Here is a 27,214-nt window from a genome sequence, read left to right as displayed (position 1 = left end):
AAATGTTTTTGTAGCATTATTATAAAAAAATATATGCATATATGTATTTTCAAATGAAGTTTTATTTTTGCCATTGGTTATTTACCCATTGATCTCAATTTCAGGTGTATCATTGAGCACTGTGTATTAGAATAAAACAACAACTGAATAATTCTTTCATCTTTTATTTTATTTGACCGGCATTTGCATTAGATAAAGAGTTTCAATCACAAAATTTAAGTAATATTAATTGTAGATATTTATTTTAATGGAGATTTAATACATATGGGTACAATCGTTCGAGATGTGGACCTATAGAAGAATGTTAAGGATAACTTGGAGAGACCATATCGCTCACTCCTTTCAAGAACGTCATAAATCAAAAAACTTGATTTTTCAGGAGAACGTTTTTAAAGTTTAAAAATATAATACAATGTATTGAAAATAAATATCAAGCCACTTTTTGAACTTTTTACAGTGAAACAGATCTTTTTAGGTAAAACCTGAAGGTTTTATCTCCATTTGAAAAATATTTAGTATATTTAAAAAATAATTAAACAATACCTTTTTTTCAAAATGCAAAAACAACACTTTCTGCCCTGTAGCGGTTAAATATTAAGTTAAAAATATGCCGCTTTTGCTGGGATATAGTACATTTTCTGGGCATTCTGAAAACATGCACAACTGAAAATTGACAATTTTTTATTTATGACATTCTTGAAAGGAGTGAGCGATATCTTGAATGAGGTACTACGAAGAATCAAAGGAAGAAGGCACCTACGCGCAACTATTTCGGAGAGACGCGCCAAATGGATCGGTCACGTGTTGCGAGTGTTTCCTGCACAGGTAATAGAGGGAATGATCGAGAGAACAAATGCCAGACGACGCCCACGCTGCGAATATATCTTTGCGACTTCTACGAGGATATGAGCTATTCAGCGTATGAGGAGCTTCAGCTCCTCTTCACTTCACTTCAGCTTCACCCTCTTCAGAGGGTGGCGCATGATAGACCGGAATGGCGAAGGAGGTGTCATTTGTTGTTGCAAACCATGGGCATTAATCCACAAGATTAAGACCACTGAAGAAGAATCGTAAATGTTACAGCATATAAAGTAGATAAGCCAGTGAAATACCCATCTCAAACTTCTTTATATCTGTTGGGATATCAATAAAAATCCTGCTACTGGTTTCATCAATAAAACACTTTATTATGATCATTCAAGAATATTTTATTTCGTATAAAAATGTAAAAAAATAGATCATGTTATTCAAACTACACAATTAAACCTAGAAATACATTAAAAGGAATGGAACATTTAATTTCAAACAAAACTTACATTATGGCATGTATAACTTTATGTCATGTCATGTCAAACCTTTATCCATACCCCAAAGGTGCATAGGGCACTGCATTATATAAACCTGTGTTTATCTTGATCGTTAACACACAAAGGGAAGGTGAACAGCCCTCCGCTTCAGGTACCAGTCCAGGGTAATATTGAATAAATATTATAGTGAAAAAATCACTTTTATTTATTTGACCCACCCTGGGAATCGAACCCGGGACCTCCAGAATGGTAGTCGAGCATGCCGACCATTACACTACGGAGGTGGACACTTATAACTATTTGCAAAACTGTCCATGCAAATGTTAATTTTTTTCAAGTTAACATATATATTACACAGCCAGTCATTTTTGTTATTCTCTGATTATGCAAAACTATAAGTTGGAATATTTAAAAAAAATACTTCTGGTTACATTAAATTTGATATTAATGTATATATTGGTCCCCATTACAATCAACTTTTAATTGATAATTCCCAAAAATAAATATACGTATACTGAAATACCTTAATTTACTATTTTATCTTTCACCGTGTAAAAATATACATATGTACCTAAAAAAAATCTGTATTAAAATTAATTAACAACTACATATTACTCTTTGAGTATACATATTTTATAGTACGTATAACAGAAGAGATAAATTTATGTTTATATAGTATTATGCATATATTTATTAAATTTCTTGTTCAAAATATATGTACATTGAGATAAGAAGCTTATTAGTAAGCAGCAATATCTTCCAACTAACCAAAAACAAACTAGTAATACAGGTTAAGGTTTGTACGTTATACAGCTGTTAGAAATTGGTAGGCAGATAGTGCTTGTATATAAGTAAAAATATAAATTATGAATTGCGATATAGATGATCAAGTAATTACATACATTATTATATATTTATGTATCTGTTGAATCGATGAAAATAAGAAAAACAAGGTAGCAAGATCAGGTAAGGAGTTGAAAAAGGACAGGTCGAGAGAACTGAGAGATTATCCTATGAATATTATTGAGATGCAATAGTTGGAAACATATTTTTAAAAATAATACTGATATCAATATTATATGTTGCAGTCTTTATTTTTTAAATTCGTTACACATCTAAAAATTCATATTTTGTTAAAAATCTGTGGTGTTGCAGTCTTTATATTTTTTTATTTATTACATATATAAAAAGTCATGTTTTGTTCAAGATCTACGATCATAAAGTTAAAAATTCAAAATGGCAGTCTGAGCATTATTTAATATGTAGTGATTCATTTGTTAAAAAAATATTTTCATAAAGATTTATTGTCTATATAAAAACATTCAGGTATTTTTTTTGTTGGAAGTATTATTTGTTCCCGTTTTTAATTTATTTAATTTCTATTTAATTAAATTCATTTACAAATGACAGATGATACCAAATATGATAGATTCTTGAGGGAGTTTTAAAACTAACTGGTGGACCTAACAGCAAATGAAGAGGTTCTAGATAGTGAAAAAAAACTCACTAATTACTAAGCGCAATCAACCAAAGGAAAATTGAGTACCTGACTTTACGAAACATGACCAGTAGCAACTTCTCTAAGAAATAATGGAGAAAGTGTAAGACAGAATGAGGAAGTCCTGGCTCCACATCACAGGGGAGTAGACATGGATAGAACATGCCAAGGATCTCTTTGAATGGCTGCAATTGTTAATAATTGGAAAGGCACCAGAAGAAAAAAACTTAAATGATATTTTCTATGAAAATATTCTGGCAAATATAGAGTCACTGGTCTATTTTTTTTTCAAATAATAAAAAAACAGTGAAATTATTAAGTGTTTTAAAATAGATAAAATATGAATATCTATGAAACTTAACATAAAAATATAGACTTCTATTGAATTATGTTTACTTCCACGGTGGTTTCACATGTCTATCGGATTTTCTATCATACGGATCAGTATTTCTGTCACTGGTAGGATATTCATCATCCTCTGTATATTTAAAAGGGATCTGGTTATCTGCGTGTTTGGAATTGACTTGATTATCAACATTTTTAGTATTCAACTCCATGTCTAAAACGGCAGGTGCTTTTTGAAGAAGCTGCAAAATGAATTTGAATATTATGTAATGTAATAAAAAATCGCAAAGTTAAATATGCATTTAAAAAAAAAACTCTGTGACTTACCAATTTCACATAGCGTTGAATGTCATCTTCCTTTAGCTGTATATTATCACCAAGAGAATCATTTGTCACAACTTTATTTGACTGGACTTTCAAAGGTTTTTCAAAATGTTCATAAGTAGAATAACACTCTTGATCTGTGCTGTTCTCAGCAGATTTTATATTGCAGAATGGATTTAAAGCGGTATTTTTTAGATCCAATTGCTTTGAATTTCTATTCATCGCTTGATGAAACCCCGCTGCTGCCTGGGTTTCTAAAACACACATTGGTGATCTTATTTTTCTATTTGCTAAACAAGATTTAAAAGTTGACACGGTGAAATTTTTAAGCAGTAAAGATGCATGACAGGTTAGAGTGCCCGTTTGTTGGCTTATTTTTAAGCTAAAAACATGATGACTTTTGTATAAAGTGGTGAGAGTAACTGTAGAGAAGGTTATGTAATTCCTTCTGAGAAATAAAAGCAGAGCATTTTGTAAGTGATCAGTAAAATTATAATTTTAAATGATCAGTAAAATTAAAAATGTTTATGCCAATGATGCCACCAATTGATTGATGGTTTTTAAAGGCAAATAAACCAATTGCCAAATGTAACTTCTAAGTGATGGTGAATGATACAAATTTTGAGTAAATTAATATTTAAATTTTATTAGTATGTTGACAAAAAATTATGGAATTGTAGAAATAGGAATATAGAAGTCTGGATAATTACAGGGATTACAACTTGTCATCGGCTGTTTATGGACTATAAGAGAAAGAGAGTAGAGAAACATTGACATTTCAAGAGTGGTATTGGCGCCGAGTGCTCTAAATAAAAATGACCTAGTGTAAATATTACTCAATCGTCATTCAACTTAATTTGAATGACTGTCTATCCACTGTCGTTTTACAATATCTTCGTCATGTTGTAAAAGCTGCCACAGACAGTATAACAGATATGATAAAAGGAAGATAGATCTATGGTATGACGTCAATAAAATGGAAGAATGTAACCGTAAATCATACAGATTCTTATTATATCTCATCATATTCATAGTTAAAAGATAAAACATTGATTAGGGGTTGAATTCTTAACTCACCTGGATTCCCTTGCAAGTGTTGAGTATTACTGGAAGGTACACCATTAGTAATAATTTGAAGGGCTTGCTGCCACTGGTTTTCCATAACACTGTGTAGCTGGGCTGCTATTAAACCTCTACGGTTCTTATATGATGACAGCTTATCCTACACGTAAATCAATCATAATTTTAGGCAAATACTCAAATTTAAAAATCAATGTGCACTATAGATAAATATTTTACGCATTTTTCAACATACCTCCAGTTGCTTTATTGTCTGACAAGATTGAGCCAGCTGAATTCTGTATAATTTAATTTCCTCTTTGTGTTTTTCTTCAAGAATTCCCACCTCCAATTTATGCCTGAAATTTCAAATGAATAAGTATTTTTATTTGACTAAACACTCAATTTTTTTAAAATTTAAATAGATACTATAAATTGAAATCCATCGTTGGACAATTATCCCTATACACTTGTGCCAGATTAGACGAACATTTCTGTATTTATTCTGTCCACATGCAATGGTGCAAAAGACGCCACATCGCATCGACGCAATGCTAACTTAATGATTAATGCAATTGAAAGAATGAAGGCAAGATAATCAGACATGCATTCCAATTTTTGAACAGAATATAATTGAAGGAATACAGATAAAATAGGTGAAGGACCTCAGGGAAGTAAAGGATATTACTGCTGCATGGAAAAGAAAACAGAAGAGGAACAAAAGATACTATAAATCAATTGAAAAAAGATTAATTGCATTGCTTTGTTGGTAAATCAAAACTCACTGTTGTTCTACTTTCTGAAGTTGTTTCGCAAATTGTAATGCTATTTCCCGTTGTTTATTTTGCATTTCATTATCCATCAAACTTTCGGCCGCATTGAGTTGATTTTGAAATTCACTTAATTTTCCCATCACAATATTTTCCACTTGCTTTTGATAAAAAGTTTTCATTTCATTCTTTTGCGATTCCATTTTATCTGTACATGACTCAAATTCGGATTCCATTGATTTCTACACAAAAGAAAAAAGTCATTAGTCATCAGCTCGATAAATATGCAATTCCATATAATATACAATATCCCATTTTACCATTCTGTTGTTAGCAGCATCTAATAAGGATTGTAATTTATTTTTCTGAATGTCTAAATGGGTATTTCTGGATTTTTCTTCATGTATTATAAGGCGCAGATCATTTCTTTCATTTTTTATCAATGTAGTTTCATCCTCGAGCGCTTCCCGACCTTTCTTTAAATTCACTATTTCCTCATTTGCGAGAGTGTTTTCTTGTTTCAACTAGAAGAAAATCAAGTAATGAATATAACATAGCTACCGCAATCCTTCTACTTCTTTATCTTGGTGTGGGCCTTGTGGTTAGCCTCCTGCGATGTCGATTCCCATAGTAAAGAAACATATGTAATGTTAATAATCAAGGCTTTCTGGTTTCTGGTTTATTTCACAATAAAATTAAGTACCTAAGGCAACAATAATGAGTAAGTAATGCTTAGACATTTTTGAGCTGCCAGTACCGAAAACTCATACTTTAATTTCACAAGACAGAGTATTTAAATCGTAATAAATTTTGGCTTCAAACTTGGTTTACTCAACTTACTATTGATCTTTGTCTAAAACATAATATAGCACATTAAAATTGGGATATGAAAATCTCAGCGGCCGCCGAGAGCAAATAAAATATACCATGGTGCGATTGACAATACATGTTTGAGAATGATACAAACAGTAGTAAAGTTTACTCATTTTATTACATATTGCAATCGTATTTAAAGCAGTGAATAATTCATTAAGGAAACAGTTTGTAACTTACTTACATATCCGTCTTTGTAATGTAAAAAATAATGGGTCTTTACAAAATCTGTTTTAAAATAAATAATAAAATAGTTCAATTTTGTACCACACAGAGTGCATGCCATGATGTATTTGAATGAGGTGAGCGGGTTAATAGATAAAAAATAAAAAATTTCAATACCTTCTCCATACCGGATTGTAGATTTGCTACTGTTTCAGATATCTGCTTATTTAATTGCACAACCAAAGTATTTGATTCTTTCAAATCAGAGTAACGATCTTCCTTATCCTTCAACACTTCTTTGAATTTATTGATGTCCATTTGTAAACTTTGTATCGTTTTGTCTTTGTCAGCCACAATGATTTTAATTTTTTCCTGGCTATCTTGAGCATATTGAAATGCTTTAGACAAATCTGATTTGTGAAGGTCAGTTTTCTGCAAAATAAGCATTTTGTTAAAATGTAATACCTCAAGCTACACAATAAGAAATCTGGATACAACTTTCCTTACCAATTTTTTATAATTGAGACTAGCAAAAACAATATTTTAGAAGGAAAATATTTAATAGAAATTGTATTTTTTTTTACAAATTATATAATATTATGATAGAAAAAATATAATTTTTTTGGCTTTGTAAAATCTAACATTTAATTAACATTTCTTTTTTTAATGCTGAATCAGATTTGCTCAGTTTGAACAACAGGGGGTTTAAAAATGTGAAAGAAAATCTTAACTTTTGTAAAATATAGACACAAAGTAAGCATAGACGTCACGCAAAATATGTCCAATACATATCACCGCAAGAAAAACACAGGAGAAAACGGATGGCAGGGTTGCTATATAAAAACATGGAAAACTATGTAACTTTGAACTGGCATAAGAGGTAGCATAAGATGGGATATTACTACATAAAAAAGTGGTTTTATTTCTTTAAAACTCATTTGTAGCCTTCTCCGTTGTTCCTTATCAGCAATCAATGATTCCTAGGGCACTGCATCAGATAATGCAGCATTATCTTGATCACACTTATCAGATGGGTATCATCTAGCTAATATTAATTTATAGACATATTACATTGTAAAAACACAAAAAAAAGAGATGGTCGTTTTGTGTCATCAATTTATGAAATTAATTGATTCGGCAGTCACTTTGTGGTAAAATCTATCCATTTTTAATTAATGTTTTATTTTGTAAATACCACTATTTCTTAAAATCTACTGTGACACGTGTTTCGATGCATTCCGCATCATTTTCAAACACCGTACGGTGTTTAAATTTCTGAAAATTTTCAGTTACAAATAATACTATTAACAAATATTACAAACCTGTTTTAGTTCTTCATTTTCACACAGAACGCTTTGAAAATTTGAGTTGATTTTTTCAAGTTGCTGCAAATGAGCACTTTCAGTTGAAGTAATTCTGTTATTTAATTTCGTTACGGCACTTTTGAGTTTCTGAAGCGCCTCATCTTTGGATCTGTCCACTTTAACGGCAATAGCTAATTTTTGCTGTTGCTCCAAAAGCTTTTTTTGTAGCTGTTGAATGATTTCTTCGCAATGCTGGAATAAAAAAAAATATTTGGGTAAAAAATGTGCATACATAAAATGAGGTACATAAAACATACTTAATATACATTTAATCACTTAATGTTTTTTTTTACCAAAACAAAACAAAACTATTGGGTTATTTTAATTTTTATTTAAAGAGTTTACTTAATTTAAAAGTTGTCCAGTTTTAAAAGATAAAACAGGACTAAATATAATTTTTAAGTTAGGTAATTTATCAAAGAATTTCTAATTACTTTCAATACAAAGTGTCAAGTGGCAACTGGAGAGTTCAGTTTGGTTGTTTGTCTTATGTTAATATAAACATGTTGGATTGGTGCGATACAACACATGCACTGTCCGCGAACGCTGCTCGTTCAAAAGCATTAAGTGGTTAAATAAATAGGATAAATACATTAATAATTACCATTTTTATAAGATTGTAAAAAAAAATACGAAGAATAATGTAATCCTAATGTCCCAAACAGTTTCACATCAATCAGGAAAAGTTGAATAAGCGTAGTTTAAAAATAGTAGCGTTAATTCAAATGTAACTTTGTTTTAAAATCACTATAAATACTTTATAACTTAATTATAACGTCTACCGGTTTCGAAGCTAACCGCTTCTTTATCAAGACTAATTAATACTAATATAACTTGATAAAGAAACGGTTAGCTTCGAAACCGGTAGACATTATAATTATGTTATAATAAAATATTTACAGTGATTTTAAAACAAATTTACATTTTAACTATAAAATGGAAAATAACAAAGTTAGTGCTTCAAATATAAATTATATGAAATTATAATTACCTCTCTGCGAAGTTTTTCTTCTTCAAATCTTTGCATATTAATAGTATATTCTGTTTTAGAATCGGATGTCACTCCCCACAGATTAGACAAACTGGGAAGGTTAAGAGTTTGTTCAGAGCCGAAACGCAGCTTACTAAAGCGGAAATCATTTTCAGTCCCAATGGATACAGCAGCTTTATCATTATCCGAATGATTATCTTCATAAGAGATTGTATTCTCAAAATGATTAGGTTCTGTACGATTTTTTTGAATGTGCTTTTGAGAGAATTGTTCACCCGAAGGCTGATGAAATATCCTAAATTGATTATTGGGATTTTGACTGCTTTTAAAGGATTCATTAAATACTTCATATCCTGATGTTGATTTCTGAGGAACTTTCAGTGGAACTTTGAAATCATCGCTTGGATCATCTTCAAAACCCTGTTTTGGTTTTGACTTTGGTGTAGAAGTAACCTTTTGCACCGTTTGTGAAGTTAACGGTTTTTCCACAGATTGGGGGGTGTCTTTTGAGTACATTATATCTCGCATTCCAAAGCCAAGATCCGGTACAGAGTCCTTCAAGGACCCCAGCTTAAAGCTCCGAGCTTTATTGCAATCATATTCCGTTTGTGGAAATGTTGATAATTTATTTGATTCGTTGAATTCGCGACCTTGCGACGTATTTTCAGAACGTTTTTCTATGTTTTGATGAGATAATTCATTGGCCCATTTGTAAATTGATTCCTTCTGTGAAGTATTAGGCCCTCGATCACATTCGACATTTTTCAAAAACATGTCAATTTCGGATAAAAGAAATTTGTCTTGTTTTTTCTCCGGGGATAGAGGATTGCTAGTGTCGGAGTCCATTTTTAATGCCGCTACGAAAGTACAGGAATTGATGGAGCAATCACTTGGAGTTTCACTTTCGAAAGAAGAAACTGAAGACCACCTTTGTAAATTAGAAGGTAAGAAGGTCTTGCTTTTATAATGAGACGTATTTTTCAAATAGTTTTCACCCCAGTTAAAGTCAGAATTCAAATTATAAATTGAAGACAGGCGAGAGTTATCATTTTCAGAATAAAAATCAATTATGCTACTGGAGGATGCACGATTTCGAAGTTTATTTGTTGAATCGTGATGTTGTTTGGCCGCAAGGCCGGTTGTTGATTTTAAATGATGGCAAACTAAGGTGTCATTTCTGGTAGAAGGTTCTGAGGTTGAAACGTTTTCCAATTTTTCCAAACAAAGTTTAAGCTTGTCGACACTCACAGAAATATTATGAAAACGTTTTTTAGAGCTCTTGTTGATCAAATAATCGGTTTCAAACGATTCCTCAGAATCAGAGAAAATAAGGAAATGATCCGGCGGAATAAGCAGAAGCTTTTCAGTATCATCTGTATCACTCATTCCAAATATTTAAACATAAAACAATGCGGCACATTTAATAAAAGGAAGATGTAATTCAATCACACATAAATTATTCAAAAAATAACAAATATAAGCAATCAAACAACATCGAGCGTTTCTATTTGATGACACGATGACAGTTGCTAGGGAATTTGCGTTGATTTGCGTGCATGGAAATTCATTGAAGAATGAAATCCAAAAACAATAATGTAAATATTGAACATTTTCGAACAGGCCCAGACAAAATAATACCTAACCACTCACTAAGCCTTGCTGCATACATCAGTTTTTCGAATTTAAAATAATGTATTTTAGTTTAGAAATTGCAAACTATGTTTCAGATAAAAATAAAAGTTTTTGCGTACCATTTTTATATATGTTTCGTATATTCGGGATTCCAAAATTGAAGAACTGACATGTCGTTCACTCCTTTCAACAACGTTATTTATCAAAAAACTTGATTTTTTAAAAGGATTTTTTTCAAGTTTAAAAATATAAAAAAAATGTATTAAAAATAAGTATCAAGCCACTTATTGAACTTTTTACTATGCAATAGATCTTTTTAGGTAAAACCTGAATGTTTTTTCCCCATTTGAAAAATATTAAGGATATTAAAAATAAAAATAAACAATACCGTTTCTTCAAAATGCAAAAACAACACTTTCTGTCCTGTAGCTGGTAAATATTAAGTTGAAAATACGCCGCATTTGCTGGGTTAAACTACATTTTCTGGTCATTCAGAAAACATGCACAACTGAAAATTTATGATTTTTGAAATATGACGTTGTTGAAAAGAGTGAGCGATGTGCTGCGAGCATAATAACCAGTAATATAAAATTATTTAAGTACCAGGTGGAAAAAGTTTTCAGAGGCAAAATAATACTTTCGAGTTAATTTTTTTTTTTTAATTCTTCGTAAGCACTTTGTGACACATAATATTTCCAAACTCTAGAGTATTTTAGTATTATTTCATCTCAATATTTTGTCTCCTTATGATTTAAGTAAATAACACGTGGTTTTTAAAGCCAAATTAATATATTTTTTAATAAATTTGTTTCTCACAAAATTAATTCAATTGCACATAAAAATCTTATTTTTACAAACTTCTCAAAAATATCATTCCAACGTATTTTTATACTCTCAATTTTTTTGTATTACCAAATTTGTCGCATCAAATTTTATTTCTTTTGAATGAAAATACCCTACCTTTAAAAATTTCTCACAATTTCGAATTCGGAAAACTTTCGTGTGCAGTAAGGTTAAAAACTTTCGGGACTTACTGCTTTCGGAGCGTTGTCTCTAATCTTTGGTTGTCTCTCGCAAACCAAGATGGAGGAACTAGCGGTCGAAGTGTATGGTGAAAATGGGGCATATTATAAGGTCTGTTGTAGCTGAAGTACTACATTTTAAATGAAATTTCCTCAAACAATCGATAAAGCGCATTTTTATGCATGTTTTGGTCGCCCCGGATGAAAGTTTCGTGCCATACTTACAAAAATATTTCGATATAAAAATACATCCGCGGCAAGGATGGACGCCATGTCCATTTGACAGGGCGTGATTTTTTCCATGTGCAGCCTTCTAATCCTACTGGATTCGCGAAATACGTAAACCGCTTCGTACGGCCTTTAGGTTCCCATCAGATTTTTTCAATAACATACCGAAATTCGCGCGTAAATGATCGCGCGAATTCCGTCTGGTTCCATCGTGCTTGCACATTCCTACTGGCTGTCTGTCGTAAAAATAATGAATTATTTGTTCTAGGCGTACGTTATGGACGTGATTGATGGAGAAGTACTAGTTTCTTTTGAAAATGAGTAAGTTTCATCCGAATATCGTTTGTTTCTTGTGATTTTAAGCGTGCATTCAATTGTTATTCTTTTCTACCATTTTGTTTTTTTTTGTAGCTGGAGTCCAGAAGCAAAGTTCCCATTCTCTCGTGTCTTTTTGCCCCCCAAGGAAACGGTTAAAGGGGAGTTTACAGAAAAACAAGATGTTGAAGTTTACTCCAGAGCAAATGTACGAGAGGACTGTGGTTGGTGGACCGCCAAGATTCAGGTACGTATTCTGTTACCCTTCACACTTTTCTTCCTAAATCCACCTTTCCTACATATTCATCACCAAATTCTTAACCATCTCATCTCTGTAGAGTATTCTGGTGAGTGACTCTCGGAATTATTAAAAATATTGCATTTTCGCATTTAAAAAAAACATTCATGCATAATTTACGAAAATTTAATACCTCCAGGCTTTCTCTTCTTAACATGCCCCCTTTTTTTGTTTAGTGGTGCATTGGGGACTGGATAAGAATAATGCAGCGTTATCTTAATTGTAGAATATGTAAAGGGGGGACGGTCGGTGTTGCGCTTTAAGTACTCACCTGGGATAATATTCAATTCTTTATTTTGACTGCGTCAACAAATTAGTTCACAATCTGATGTGTCCGGTAATCCTGTGCCTTAGTCATTGCAGCTATTTTCCGTTATTATTATCAATCAATAGTATCTACTTTTCCTCCTCTATTTCCTTTCTCATTTAACTGTAATGTCCTGCCTATAAAATATATTCCACTCCTAGATCGATGACTCCAGAGTACGGTCCTGATGACCTTGCCTCCATACAATATATGGTAACACCGCAACAGTCTAATGTGGTGACCTATGCACCATTGGACAGGGGTCAGAGAATAGGGCAATTACAGAGCTGTGCACAGACAAATTTTAAAGCCTGACTGCTATATCGCTCACTCCTTTCAAGAACGTCATAAATCAAAAAACTTGATTTTTCAGGAGAACGTTTTTAAAGTTTAAAAATATAACACAATGTATTAAAAATAAATATCAAGCCATTTATTGAACTTTTTACTGTGCACCAGATCTTTTTAGGTAAAACCTGAAGGTTTTTTCACCATTTGAAAAATATTTAATATATTTCAAAAAATTACTAAACGAGACCTTTTCTTCAAAATACAAAAATAACATTTTCTGCCCTATAGCGGGTAAATATTAAGTTAAAAAATGCCTCTTTGCTGGGATATAGTACATTTTCTGGGCATTTCAAAAACACGCACAACTGAAAATTGACGATTTTTGATTTATGACGTTCTTGAAAGGAGTGAGCGATATCTCCCCAGCAGTAAATATGTGAAGTTAATGCATTAATGAACCATTTTGTTCTTATAGTACTATTTCCAATTATAAATCTAGTAACCCGATACTCTATAGTAATCTGATACTCATTGGTCTGATAAACATTGAATTACCAATTACAGTAGTATGTTGTCACTATCATTAATTGAGAAGTCAATAATGGTCGCTAGTTAAAAATTAATTAACTAGTTATATTGTTTATTGATTCAGCATTAACATTGTGGAATGACATGTTGACTATTTAACAAAAATTAAACACTTGTATAATACCGCTTAATGAGTTTTATTTCATTACACACGACTAATTTCGAAAACTACAGATGTGTTCATTTACAGGTGAAAAGTAAAACTTTCAAGTTAAATTAAAAAAGTAAAGTAAAGTAAAGTTTTACTTTTCACCTGGAGTTGAAAACATCTGTAGTTTTCGAAACTAGTCGTGTGTAATGAAATAAAACTCATTAAGTGGTATTAAACAAGTGTTTAATTTAAAAAAAAAATTAACTAGTTTATATTGAATCTATATCTCGGAAGCCTCCAATGGCCTGCACTGTGTTGTTTCAAGGGGGCCACTGGCAGCGGGCAAAGTGAACCTACTTTTTAGTTATTATTTTTTGAGCTTATTTGAATTAATATTTTTAGATGATACGAGGCGATTTTCTGGTATTAGAATACATGGGTCTGGATACACCATATACAGAAATTGTTTCTTTAGAGAGAGTTCGCCCCAAAAGATCCAACCACCAGCCTATAGACAAAACCACCTTCCTCAAATTTGAGATACCCGTGCCTGAAGATCTAAAGGAATAGTAAGTGCAACAAATATCAATTATTCATCCTTATTTTATGAAATTCAGCGTTTATTATCTAAGTTCAACAACCTTTGATATTTTATCATATGTATTTCTATAAAAGATCAACAAAAATGCTATTTGAGTGGGCAGGAAATATACCTATTTTAAATAATGCTTTATCAATTATACGCATTATGCTTCCTAAATTTATTTATCCGTATACATATTTACCTAATGATCGCTTTTGACATACACATATCTTGAGATTATAAATAAACAAAGCTGTTAGCAAAACATTTGGACTTTTATCAATAAGTTTTTGGTTACTTACAAATTAGAGGATTACAAATTTATATATTTCATCGCTTTTCTGAGTCTCTTTAGCACATTGAATGAATCAAAATATTTATCAAAATCAAAATGTTGCATGCAAAAATAACTCTTGAGAAATGTTGAAGTATGTAATTGGATTTTTTTTTTTAAAAGTATTTCTCAGAATATCAATTTTACCCGCAAGTACAAAAAAAAACTTGAGCATTGCGAACATTTAGCATCAATGTCCATAATAACACAAAATTCTACATTTCTCTAGATTTTTTGTTTGTTTGTAAAATCATGTTTACCATGATATTTTTAGATTATGCCCCTTGTCAGATTGTTAACAGGAATGACAAATTTAAAGTTTATTTTTTTGTCCCTTTTCAGTGCGAAAGTTGAGAATGCACACAAGGAATTTCAAAAGGCAATTAGCGCTGCAATTTGTCGCTACATTCCAGAAAGAAATGTTTTAGCTGTAATCTCCCGCTCCGATAGTAGTAGGCACAGAGCAGACATGTTACAAGAAATGTACTTTAGGTAAGTTGTACTTCAACCACTATCCATATTTACTATTTCTCTCTCTCAAAACTTATGCCTAGAACACTGATATTAACCCTCTTCTAATATGAGGCCTTACTTATTTAATACATATATTATTTACATATATTTTTCACAGCTAAAGTAATTTTCATTATTTTTACACCTTTATCATGCTTTCTGATCTTACGAAATGCAGTGGTATCTTACAATTGCAAGTTGTATTGAATATCGAAAAAAAAAAATTCTGCGAAGACAGTATGTAAGCTAATCTAGCTTACATTTGTCAATCATTAATTATGTTCGCATCTTCTGATGATTGTTTATTTTAAATTTTACGGTGGTATTAAAATTTAATACAAAAATAATTAATTTACAAAAGATAAATAAATTGACACGGAGAAGAGAGGGGATGGTCTAGATTTGATTTCTAAATGGGTAAACTTTATTACAAATTAATTTTCATTGATAATTTAATTTCACCTTAGATTGGTACCTCAAGCATGAAACCTACCACTCATGCATCCAAGTAATCCTTGCATATCGGGTGCAGATAAGCAAAGGGAAATATTGTTGTAAAATTTTCAGTTACCATATTTTAAAGCTATTTAGTGATATGTGTGCCGATGGACTTCCATGTAAATGTGAAATGTTTTGTTTTAGGAATCTATCTCAAAAAGTTTTGCTTCTAAAACGTACTGAAGAAGCGGCACGGCAACTAGAGTCCACTAAACTACAGCACACTCAAGGAGGGTAAGTGCTCTTCAATTCCAGCAATAGTTGACTTGGAGTTCCAAACAGTTCCAATAAATTATGAAGAAAAATAAACTTAAATTAATAAAAAATGTAGAATTTTCTTAAAGTTTTGTATGAAAAAAATATGGGAGGAATAATAATTTCATACAATTTCTTAAATTATGGCATAATTTGATTATTGTTGGAATCAGTGGGCTTTTACTGAACAATTAATTTTTATTCCCATAATAATGTCAAATGTCAAGATTCCATTGTTGTCGATAATGTCAGGGTTGATTTAAAAGGAATACGGGGGTTTTATTACACTTGTAATATGTTGAGGTTGGTGAGTATCAAAGGAAATGTCAAATTTGGAATATTATGAAGTTTTTCAGTTTGCAAATGAATGAAAATATTGAAAATATGTGTATATTTTTTAAAACTTTTATTAATTAATTCAAGAGATGTGTAAAACTGACTGCTGGAATTGTCTAATCATTTGATGGTCTTAAAAAAAAATCGAAAGACTTTTATAAAATTAAACCCTAGCATTTATTGTCCGCCTGCGTGGTTTAATGGTTAGCGTGTTTAGTTACCGTGATGGAGTCCCGGGTTCGATTCCCAAGGGGAGTGAAAATAAATATTAGTGATTTTACACTAATATTTATTTAATATTACCCTGGACTGTTCCCTGAAGCGCAGAAGTGATCACCTTGCTTTCATGTAAGTAACGATGAAGATAACACTGCGTCAATATGATGCAGTGGTCTTTGCATCATAGGGTGCGGATAAGGGTTAGAGAATAAGGGCTAGAGGATTATTAAGTAATTATAAAAACTAACAAATTAAAAGATTAAAAGTTTTCACGGCCGAGTGATGGAGAAATGAAAAATATTTTAAAAATATTAAAATTGTAGGTATTCAGATGAGTTCGTTGTACGCGAGGATCTGATGGGGTTGGCCATCGGAGCGCACGGTGCTAACATACAGCAAGCTCGGAAAGTAGACGGTATCACCAACATCGAACTGGAGGAGAACTCTTGTACATTCAAAATATGCGGAGAGGTTTGTTCATTATCTTTACACAGGTCCGGAACTCGCTTCATATCAAGCTTTTTACTAAAATAAATTTTATTCAAATATTTCAATAAAATTTAAAGCAACTTTTCCCATCATTTTGACTAATTATATAAATATAGACTGTAATAACGTAAGCAAACATTGTTTCGTCTAATTGTTTTTGAAAAAAGATATCCGAAAAAGGTGCCAGAACGCCGTTCCACCGCATTACATGGGAAAAACCCTATTTCTAAATATAACCTCATTATCCACAGGGTTGTTCTAATAAGAAAACACGAGATTCTCCAAGGATTTATTTACAAAAATCGTAATTCTAAAACTTTATCTCATATTACAATGAGGAAGTTATCCAATGCATCATCTCAAAGGTATTCTATATGTATGTGGAAAAGGGTCAGAAGAAGTACAGTGGATCCCCGGAAATCTGATATTCCCGGATATCGAAACAAGATTTTGAAGAAACACATTTGTGGTAAAACATTTAAAAAAACACACAAAGACTTAAGAACAAATTTATTATGAAATAAAATTAATTAGAAAAGTCAATAAAGTATACTGTTTTGTACCTGTATTGCTACTCAAGTACTATATTAGATTGAAATGTAACTACCTATATTGCTACTCAAGTTTGAAATGTAAAAAGTTGCAAATAATGTTCATATACCTTAAAATAAACAATGTCATATGGTACTTCATAAACATTAGAGCTGAATGAACAAGAAAAAACAAAAGGAAGACATATTAACACTACACTACATGTTTTCACTTAAAATCGGTATTCTTCTTTTTGCGAAGTGACGCAAACTGCCTAATCCGAACAGGCCACAGCCCCAATTATTTCGGATTTCTGGCATTACACTGTAATGGATCCTTTTGTAACATATAGTGTATGAACAAATATAAACTTATAATTAAAACATAACTCTGTTTTAAAATCGCCATAAATATTTTATTAAAACTTATATATGTACCTAATATTATAAGTATTAATCAGTCTTGAAAAAGAAGCGGTTAGCTTCGAAACCGGTAGACATTATAATTAAGTTATAATAAAATATTTATAGTTAGCATAACCAAGTTATATTTTAATTATAAAATGGAAACTTCTCTGTGCTTGATTCATCCTTCTTTTGGTTGCAATCTTTACTGTATGGCGGGTGGACTGAAGCCGTTATAATTGGCTCCACTTTTGGTTTCCAGAGCGACGAGGCGGTGAAGCGAGCCCGCTCCATGCTGGAGTACAGCGAGGACTTGCTGCAGGTGCCGCGTGACCTCGTGGGGAAAGTAATTGGCAAGAACGGTCGCACCATTCAGGAAATGGTGGACAAGAGCGGTGTTGTTAGAGTGAGTAGTGTGAGCGCTAAGATACGTTTGTATCTATTTCTTTTTTACTAATTTTAAAATAGGATTAATATTTTTTTTTCGTAGTCCATCAGTAGTCTTGCTTTGCTAATGAATTTGTACCGGAGTAATTTACTTTATAATTGTTGATTTTTTTTCTATAAAAAAATCAACAATTGAATTTTTGGTGAGAAAATTTGCCGGTACAAAAAATCGTCACCGACAAGTTGAAACAAGACTGACCGAACACCGATTGGGTTAATTAATAAAAACATATATATAAATATATTTGGCTCAGGCAAATCAATACATAGGAGTCGGAATATGATTTTCCTGAGCAGCACTCGGGCTCATCATCACAATCCAAACTCCTTGCCCAAGTCAATCTCCGGCTAAACGGGAAACTGTTTTTGAGCAAAAAAATTGTCTACAGTATCCTCTTACTTTTTTTAAAAATCTTGTTTAAATGATCACGGTGATGGCAATAAATCTCAGCCCTGTTTATATGATCATATTTTGAGCACTTCACAATGAGCAATCTGTTGTGATTCCACTGTACAAAGAGTCATGTTGTCGAACATTTGAACCTATATGGGTTTGTTCCTGTCCTTTAAGTATCATGCTTGACCATGAGTATAAGAGTACAGCGCATCTATAATCTGTAATAAGTTTTGGTTGAAGTTATCTCAACTTTATATCATCCTTCACTTTCACTTTCCAGACAACTAATCAGACAGTAAATATTCAAATAGATCTGTGAGAAAATCACAGACACTTTCCGGTACTACAGATATTTCTAAAAATAATGCTTTTAATCATTTGTTTAGTAACTTGTGAAACTATTGTTTTTTGTAGAAGAATTATTCATATGGTACAATTTCATTAGCATCACTAGTTCCCAACATTCTAACGTTTTGTAATTGAAAACATGTGATGTTGTTTTCCAATGTTGCAATTAATAAAATCCTGCTAAAGCATGTCTTTAATTAAATTCAAATAAAATCTTTTAATCATTTTACAAAAGTTGTCTTTTTGTATACTTTTAACAAGCCTCTCACTTTCTGCATTGTATATTTAAATAATAAATTAAGAGAGCTACCACAAAAAAATACATTTTATATTAATGAGACAGTATCACCCTGATTTACGTTGACATAATAATTTTATACCCATTTGTGAATTACATTTGCATCGGACAAATTGTTGTATGAAGTAAATGAAAATTTATAAGGACTGAAATATTTTATGTGAAATGATTATAAATGAACTATTAGAATAGAACATTTTCCACATGCTTAATATGTCACAATGTTGCCAACTTTAATATGCTGGAGAGGATGGATGATCCTTTTCCATACAAAATAACACGTTAAATTTGGCTTATAATTCCATCACTCGTTCAAGTAAGCCTTTTAGTTATATCTGTATTTGTAATACTGACTTTAAAATATAAATCTTTTTATAAATATATATTTAGTAAAATCGATTGCTGAAATTTGATTTAATTTTTATTGCATTTGACACGTTAATTGATGGCCATTGCATTTTTATCATCAGCATTTAATTTTGATAAATCTATGATATTGTGAAAGAAGAAAAAAACATTTAGTCGTATACATTTAGTTGACATGAATTCACCGAGAGGTTTTATTCATTGTTGCCATTTATGTACATTTTCAAAGTAACCACGTAACTCGGGGTGTTGCCGTACCTAGAAGTCGCCAGGATAATTGCAGTGAGTATTTATAACTTTTTAATTGCGGTTTGATTGTTTTAGGTCAAAATTGAAGGAGACAATGAACCTCATCCCACCATACCACGTGAAGAAGGACACGTACCATTTGTATTTGTTGGCACAATGGAAAGTATTGCAAATGCCAAGATCTTATTGGAGTACTATTTGTCACATCTCAAGGTAGGAATCCATTTCTTGTATGAATAATCATTCAGTTTGGTTTAAAATTACAATACACTGCCATTGAATAGATATTAGATAATTTTTAAATTTGAAAATTTTCATTCTGTGTTATTTTATGATTTATGAATGACAAGCTCCCGAATAAATGGATATTTTTACCAAATTTATCATTTTATCCCCAAATTAATTTATTGGACAATTTAATAGACATTGTAAAAATAAATAATTTTTGCAGAATGTTCTGTGTGGATTTTTGAAGTATTTTTTAAATCGTAGTTCTGTCGTATGACATAATTTAAAATCCCATAACTGATTTTACTGTATGTAATAAAATAAAAATGAAATAAAGGTTGGTAAACGATTTGTTTTTAATTTTTATTACAATTCACACAAATCCATTGGAAGTTCATGAAACAGATAAGATAAAAAAGTCATTATGCGTCGGATATTTTACAGAAATAAATATTTTTATGCTTTCACAATGTTTTAAAAAGCTCTATTTTTCGAATCGATATTTACTTTGTATTATTCCGTAATCTATTTAATATAAATCAAAATTTGATATATGATTCTACTAATGATAGGTATTTCTTACTTTATGAGTGCATTATTAAATTGTGTGGAAAAAACACTTAATCAAGTAAAAAATTTATAAATCTGTTATTAAAGATTGATTCTTGTATAATGATAACACGTTCAGAACATATGTATAATAACCTTTTCCCTTGTAAAGAACCATTATAACTGCCCTTCTCCAATCGTTGGGGGAGGGAATATGAAACAATATTTAAAGCAAGAGGAACGTTAATTGTTAGATTAAAAAAAAAAACACGCAAGTTAGGCTATTATAGATCTACAATCAGCATGGATACACCATTTTTCTGTTTTAATTAGTAGTCTAAACAGAGGGGTATACGTTGGAGGAGAGGATATATGGGTGGTTAGGGGTACGATTGTGTTGTAATTTTTTTAAATTATCCAATGACAAGCTGTTTCATATTTCTTTATTTTTATAACGGGAAATTATTTACAAAAATAAAATCAAAATATTATTATACATTTATATTAACATTGTCAAGATTGTGTAAATTCCCTTAAAATATTCAATATATTTCAAACATTATCCCCGATTTATGTAATTATTTACATACTACCCTGTTTATTGTATGGGGGTGGCCTAAACTTAAATTTGTTTCGATGTAATTATTATTATCGCGGAGAAGAATAGGGTTCTGCAAAGCAAATGTCATCCGCCTCTATAGTAGTCGGTACGGATCCGAACGCTGTTGAGTGTGGTGAAGGTCTGAAGGGGAGGAAATGAATATAATTTGTCCCGGCAGGAAGTGGAGCAGCTACGCCAGGAGAAGCAGGAGATAGACCAGCAGCTGCGCGTGATGTCGAGCGGGCCGGGCGGCGTGGGGGGCGCGGGCGGCGGGGGCTCGGGCGGCGCTCCGGGGGGCTATGGTGGCCCTCAACAGCAGCGCCGCTCTGGGGACGACCGCAGCAAGAGATCGCGTCCACCTTCGTCGCGATACAATGCAGGTCAGTCAAACAACTCCCAAAACTGAATCTCAACGCACTTCGGACGGGAAGGGTATTTCTTCCCGTTGGGTCGATTGACGTTTAAGGACGGGGAAGGTATTTTTATCTTCTGCCTTGCCCTCCTTCAAAGACAGAAAAGAAGGAATTATCTAATGTATTTATATGAATATTATATACCAATCTCTTTGTTAAGGTCTTAAATATATGTGCATAATTATCAAATCCCCGTCCAAAATGTGTTAAGACAGGTTTTTTATGTCATTTTATTCAGACTAAAAATTATTTTTAAATTATTTTTTCATATAAACAATCCAACAGCAGAAAAATGTATCGAAATTTCATCACAATTCACTAAATGATAACTACAAGGAATATATTAAAGTACATATATGTATATTCTCTCTCGAGTTCTGTATTACAAAATTATATATTCAGAACAGTCAAGGTTTTTTTTAAATATAATAGTCTGTATAAAACAAATATATTATCAAAATACGTAGCTTTAATATGGAGTTTTTACCGAGAGTACCACAATTCCTAACTCTTTGGTGAAACATAATGATTTGGCAGTTTTGCTCTCTAAACCATTGATGTACAACCAAATTGGAAGTGACAAAAACTGGACTCTGTGCCACAACAATCACATGAATTTTGTGATGGCAGTTTTGAATTTTGTCCATTTGACGATTAAATGAGCTTATGCCAAAATAACTTAGACTTTTTAGACTCGCATTTTGCAGATACTTAAGATGTGTGTTATGATGTGTGCAAATATTTAAATTCAATGCTATTTTCGGGTAAATCTAGGTGTTTAAAAATCAATTTTTGTCAGAGTGGGAGTCTGACTAGAAGGATCCGCTGTATTTCCCGCGTGATCCTGAGTCGAGTCGGCTTATGCCCTAGGGGTAAAAGGTGTGTCCATTTATTAAGTTGTCTGGTTGCTCTAGGTTCCCGTCGCGTGACCCCCGAGGTGTCTGAAGAGAGATCGTCCCGAGGAGGGGGCGCCCCCCACCACCACCCGCAGCAGTACTCCTCGGGCGGCGGGTATCGCGGGGGGCGCGGGGGCGGAGGCGCGGGCGGCTCCGGCCGACCCAACATGCGCCCCCCCTCAGACAGGTCAGTGCACAACTCGTTTTTATCTCTGCATTTGTAAAACACTATATTAATCAACACATTGGAATGTATTTTTTGTTTTTAGCTCTAGATGCACTGACCGCTTGGAGCGTTCAGGTGTAACAGTTTAAATTATTTTTTTGTTTTTAAGAATATGCATTGAAAAAATTTTTTTATAAATTTTTTTTAACTCCTTTCCTTGCCTTTTAATAACTCTTTTCTTTTCAAAACCATAAAATTATTTCAAAGAAAAACTTATTTTATTTTTATAATAAAAAAAGCAATTACATAAAATGTTACCTGGATTTGAAGAAAATTAAGTTGTGACTTAACGAATGCTGGGCTGTAATAGTGTACCACTCTTTAGTATTATTTTTATCTTTATGATTATTTTTTTATGAATATCTCGGAGCATTTATAGATTGTTAAAATCTTTGTTAAAATTGTTAAAAGAAAAAACGGAGATAAGAGAAATACTTCCGGATATGGGTTTTCAATGGTGAAAATAAATCTTTATTTCAGATTTAACCATACCTCAAGTTTATATATGTTTGCGATTAAATTACTCAATGCGAGTCATGTTGCAGAAGTCGGGATGGCGGCATGATGCACAGAAACCGAGAGGACGGGCGGGGGAGGGACGGGGGCCCCAACGGAGCGCCTCTGGCCACTGAGAATGGAGGAACACGTGTGCCACGGGTGTGTGAACCTAATTTATTTAAAACTTCTCGCGCAGGATACATATACATTGGTGGGCTTACTGCTACGTACAATATAGTGATGGTGATTGAGTTTTGTACCAGTCAGCTTCTGCAAAGGAATGCAAAGGAAGCTGAGATAAGCATTATCAATAAAATTAAAAAAGGTGTGTTGAGATGGTTTGGACATGTGGAACGAATGAGTGAGGAAAAAACGGTAAAACAAATTTATGAGGCGAATGTAGTTAGAAAAAGGAGCAGAGGAAGGCTGAGAAAAACTTGGTACGATCAGGTATGCCAAATACTTCGGAAGCGGTCAGGTTACGAGTCTAATCGGCGGGTATGTATGAGGAGATGCGCGAATGTGGATGAGGCGAAGAATGTTTGCAAAGACAGAGTAGTGTGGCATTCTATTCTCTCTGCCTACCCCTGCGGAAAGCGGCGTGATGATTAGTTAGTTAGTTAGATTCTGCAAAATAACAAATTTCCCTGAAACTTAATAATTTCCGTCATTCCGCTGTTTGTTTTGTTTATTGTCGGGTGACGGTTTTGTTGATTTTGTTTTTAGTTTGGAGGTCGACCGAACCGGCGAGATGAGAGACGCCGACAGACAGATGATGAAAGTTCAGTACTCGACAGTCACGACGTGTCCAGCGCAGAGAGAGGTGATTTACCTACTATCTAATCAATAAAAAATGTGATGCGCCCTTGAGGGGATTTTTACAAAAACGGGGCTATATAAATTATCCAATAAATAAATACAAGCTCTGTTTATGTCTTTCTACTAAAAATGGTGTAAAATCATGTACAGGGAGGAAATCAAAAATGTTTACTGTTTGCTTGAGTTCTGCGGCTATAGCGAAAAAAATGGTTTCTCAATATTTTTTATATCTTTATATATAGTTTATTTAGTTTTCAATATAATCAAACCAAAATCATATTAGTGTAGTAATTTTATTGAGTTGGTGGTTTGCACGTATCAAAAAAACTTTTGAGTACAGAGGGTTAATATTTAATAATAATGTCACATGGTGATTTATGAAGGATAAAATTACATTTGGAATTGAGTTTCGAATACCGCTAGTTACTTTTTTCTTCCATTGCATGTGACTTTGCTGTGTTTGCTTTTGATATTTTCCATATACAATCCACATAGCTGGGAGGACTTCTCGTCTTTGTGATGATTGAAGCCTCTTAAAAGGAACATTTTTCAGATTTTGAATAAATATTTATTATTGGTTTATATTGCAAATAATAATGAATGGGTGATGTTAGGTTAACTATTTATTTGTAGTAACTAAGTATTTTGAGCTAGAAGTGGTTCTTTCATTTATCCCGATCAACTCCAGCAGCAAATCTGTAGAATATGGATGATTGTTTATAATTGTTGTTTCAGGAGTTAAAAATGGAAACGGCGGACCTGACAGTTGGCCGGCGACCACGCAGGGAGAGGGAGGCGAGGGGGGACAAACGGAATGGGCCTGGGGTGACGCGGCGGGCCAGGCAGCCGCCGGCACAGGGGGCGCCCAGGAGGGTGCCGCCCCGGCAGCACAGCCCAAGGGGCCCAGAGATCACAAGCCCAAGGGTGAGCACTTTAAATAGCTCGACGATTTAACCTTAAAATATCACTGCAAAAGGTCATCGGTTGATTTGTTTTGGTCGCTGGAATTGGTGATAGAATTGGCGGTAGTCAGTTGAGAGCGGTGACCCCAGTTGTAATACAAAACATTAGATAAAGCGTAACACTTGCAGGTCCCAAGATGCCCCCGAAGCGCCAGGAGACCGGCCCGAAGCCTAAGGAGGCCATCCTGAATGGAACCGCCTAGAGAGAGGACAGCGATGGAACGGCTGCCCATTGAGGAAGCGTATATTTCGGCACTATAGATCATAGATTCCGTTTTAAAAAGTACTAAATTTTTTCGCCTATGATCAATGTGGAAGGTCGTTGAGTTCTGCAACTTAAAGTTTGTGTTTGTCTTTTAAAATGCTGTCCACAAAATGATAGACTAGGTGGAGAATATGATACGATACATCAATGTCGCGGTGGCGCGGTGAGCAGCGGAGGAAGTGGCGAGCGGCCGCGCTATCTGTGCCCCGGGCACAGCTACCCGCACTCGGACTAACCGTGAGAGGGGACCATCGCCTCCTTTGAGTAACTAACTATAAGCCAATGTCCAGATTGAGTTAATAATATGTATATCAGTGATAGTGACCAAGTGAGAGGGACGGGTCGCGGGTCGGTAGCAACTAGTGGGTTCCGATCTCGTCCTTCGTGGCTAGATATATCCCAAACTAACCAACAGCACCATGATATGACAAACTGTCGCATTTTCCACATGATTAGTAGTTATACATCGCATTTTCCTGCAGTGGATGTTTTGAAACAATTACTTTAGTAATTGTGTACTTTTAAGTCTCAATCGAGTTTAATTTTAATATTTTTTCATTGGGATTTCATGAAAATGAAATGTGTAACCGTGTTTTAAGTATCGTATAAAAGTTTCCTTTGTGTCGAGTGGCCTTACGGACCCGACGTAGTTTTACAGTATTTGTCTGGCAGGCACTATATTATTATAGATTTTAATACTTGCTACTATTGGTAACATACTAAATAAAATAGCCCTTTCTTTGTTTTATAACCTGTACGGTTGTTTTGTTGTGTTAAACACTTATATTTAATATGTTTGGGATTCTATTGCTTTAGCCTTTTTGCCCCGGACTGGATTCCGACTCTTTAATTTCTCCATTTCTCCAATACTCACACTACTGGCTTGTTTCTTTCCATTTTCTACATACCTTTAGATTGAACACGCATTTTTATTTACTAAAACTTTACTATAAAAGTTTGTATTGTCTTTTGCCGTAGTATGGTAAAACCGAGTGGATGTATATTATTTACATTAACCATAATTATTTGTATCAATCTGATATGTCACTAATGAAGCAATACGTATAAAACTAGACTTATCATAATTGCTTTTTTTACGAATTTGAAATACAATTTGTATTACCAGAATATGTAATCTTAAACAAAATGTGTGCATACATACAGTCCCTATAGAAATGTGCAGTGAACTGGAAGGCGCGTGTGACATTCAAGTGTAGTTCACTCCATTAGGACCTTTACAGCTACTTGTAATGGATATGGACATACCTCATGAAATGACGTTAAATAATGCTCCATTTATATTTAGGGGTTATGTAATTTCCTAAAAATAAAGATTTCTGTACATATTTCAATAATTGTTTTATTTACCACATTAATGTAATCATATTACAATAAATATACACTTATTAGTACTGGGATCACAAAATAGACCGAATGGTAAGTATCACAAGCTACTACAAGAGGGAATGCTCTCGTCATTGTACAATGTACATACACATTGTCTACCTTCAAATGTTGTCATCTATCCAACTTTCACCATACTTTTAGGGAATGACTTATCATTAATCTTTGAGAAAAAAATATGAAATTTTTGGAATTGATCCACTAATTTATACGATACCACAATGCTTGTTTTGTTTGTATTTTTAAAAATAAAAATAAAGTCACAGGATCTAGTTTTTATTATCCCGCTTAGTATTGGTCTTTTCTGAGAGTCTCGATATGCTTATTCATGTAATTGAAAAAAATTACAATTATACAAATATTTTACTTTAATATATCTATCGCTCACTCCTTTCAAGAACGTCATAAATCAAAAAACGTCAATTTTCAGTTTTGCATATTTTCGGAATGCCCAAAAAATGTACTATATGCCAGAAAAAGAGGCATATTTTTAACTTAATATTTACCCGCTACATGTCAGAAAGTGTTGTTTTTGCATTTTGAAGAAAAGGTATTGTTTAATTATTTTTTTAAATAAACTAAATATTTTTCAAATGGAGAAAAAACCTTCAGGTTTTA

The 27,214-nt window shown here is 32.9% G+C and overlaps 2 protein-coding genes across 5 annotated transcripts; one reads left to right on the top strand and one right to left on the bottom strand.

The window, feature by feature from the left end:
• Positions 1–2,667: 2,667 nt before the first annotated feature.
• On the bottom strand, positions 2,668–10,238 carry LOC148310970 (uncharacterized). Its single transcript, XM_088257381.1, has 9 exons — positions 8,697–10,238; positions 7,664–7,897; positions 6,519–6,773; positions 5,624–5,827; positions 5,319–5,545; positions 4,790–4,892; positions 4,552–4,696; positions 3,478–3,728; positions 2,668–3,392 (listed from the first exon to the last, which is right to left on the bottom strand). The coding sequence occupies exons 1-9, from the start codon at positions 10,080–10,082 to the stop codon at positions 3,198–3,200; spliced, it is 3,000 nt and encodes a 999-aa protein (XP_088113507.1). The 5' UTR covers positions 10,083–10,238; the 3' UTR covers positions 2,668–3,197.
• A 1,156-nt stretch (positions 10,239–11,394) lies between these two features.
• Positions 11,395–26,544, top strand: LOC148310969 (RNA-binding protein FXR1-like). 4 transcript variants are annotated; one of them, XM_088257465.1, is made up of 15 exons: positions 11,395–11,462; positions 11,847–11,899; positions 11,990–12,140; positions 13,871–14,037; positions 14,728–14,877; positions 15,541–15,630; positions 16,530–16,677; positions 17,893–18,036; positions 19,811–19,948; positions 21,292–21,493; positions 22,441–22,609; positions 23,194–23,305; positions 23,873–23,969; positions 24,701–24,889; positions 25,065–26,544. In XM_088257465.1, the coding sequence occupies exons 1-15, from the start codon at positions 11,412–11,414 to the stop codon at positions 25,100–25,102; spliced, it is 1,899 nt and encodes a 632-aa protein (XP_088113591.1). In that variant the 5' UTR covers positions 11,395–11,411; the 3' UTR covers positions 25,103–26,544. The 4 variants fall into 4 exon arrangements, with proteins under 4 accessions (XP_088113591.1, XP_088113588.1, XP_088113590.1 ...); XM_088257462.1 differs by having other exon boundaries at positions 25,057–26,544; XM_088257464.1 differs by having other exon boundaries at positions 17,893–18,045.
• The last annotated feature ends 670 nt before the right edge of the window (positions 26,545–27,214 follow it).

This window comes from Brachycentrus maculatus, unplaced genomic scaffold (genome assembly GCF_059751285.1).
Source record: "Brachycentrus maculatus isolate JH-2025_06_01 unplaced genomic scaffold, ASM5975128v1 h1tg000081l, whole genome shotgun sequence".
NCBI lineage: Eukaryota > Metazoa > Arthropoda > Insecta > Trichoptera > Brachycentridae > Brachycentrus > Brachycentrus maculatus.
Note: the sequence above shows the minus strand (reverse complement) of the source record. Positions and strands in the feature narration are given on the sequence as shown.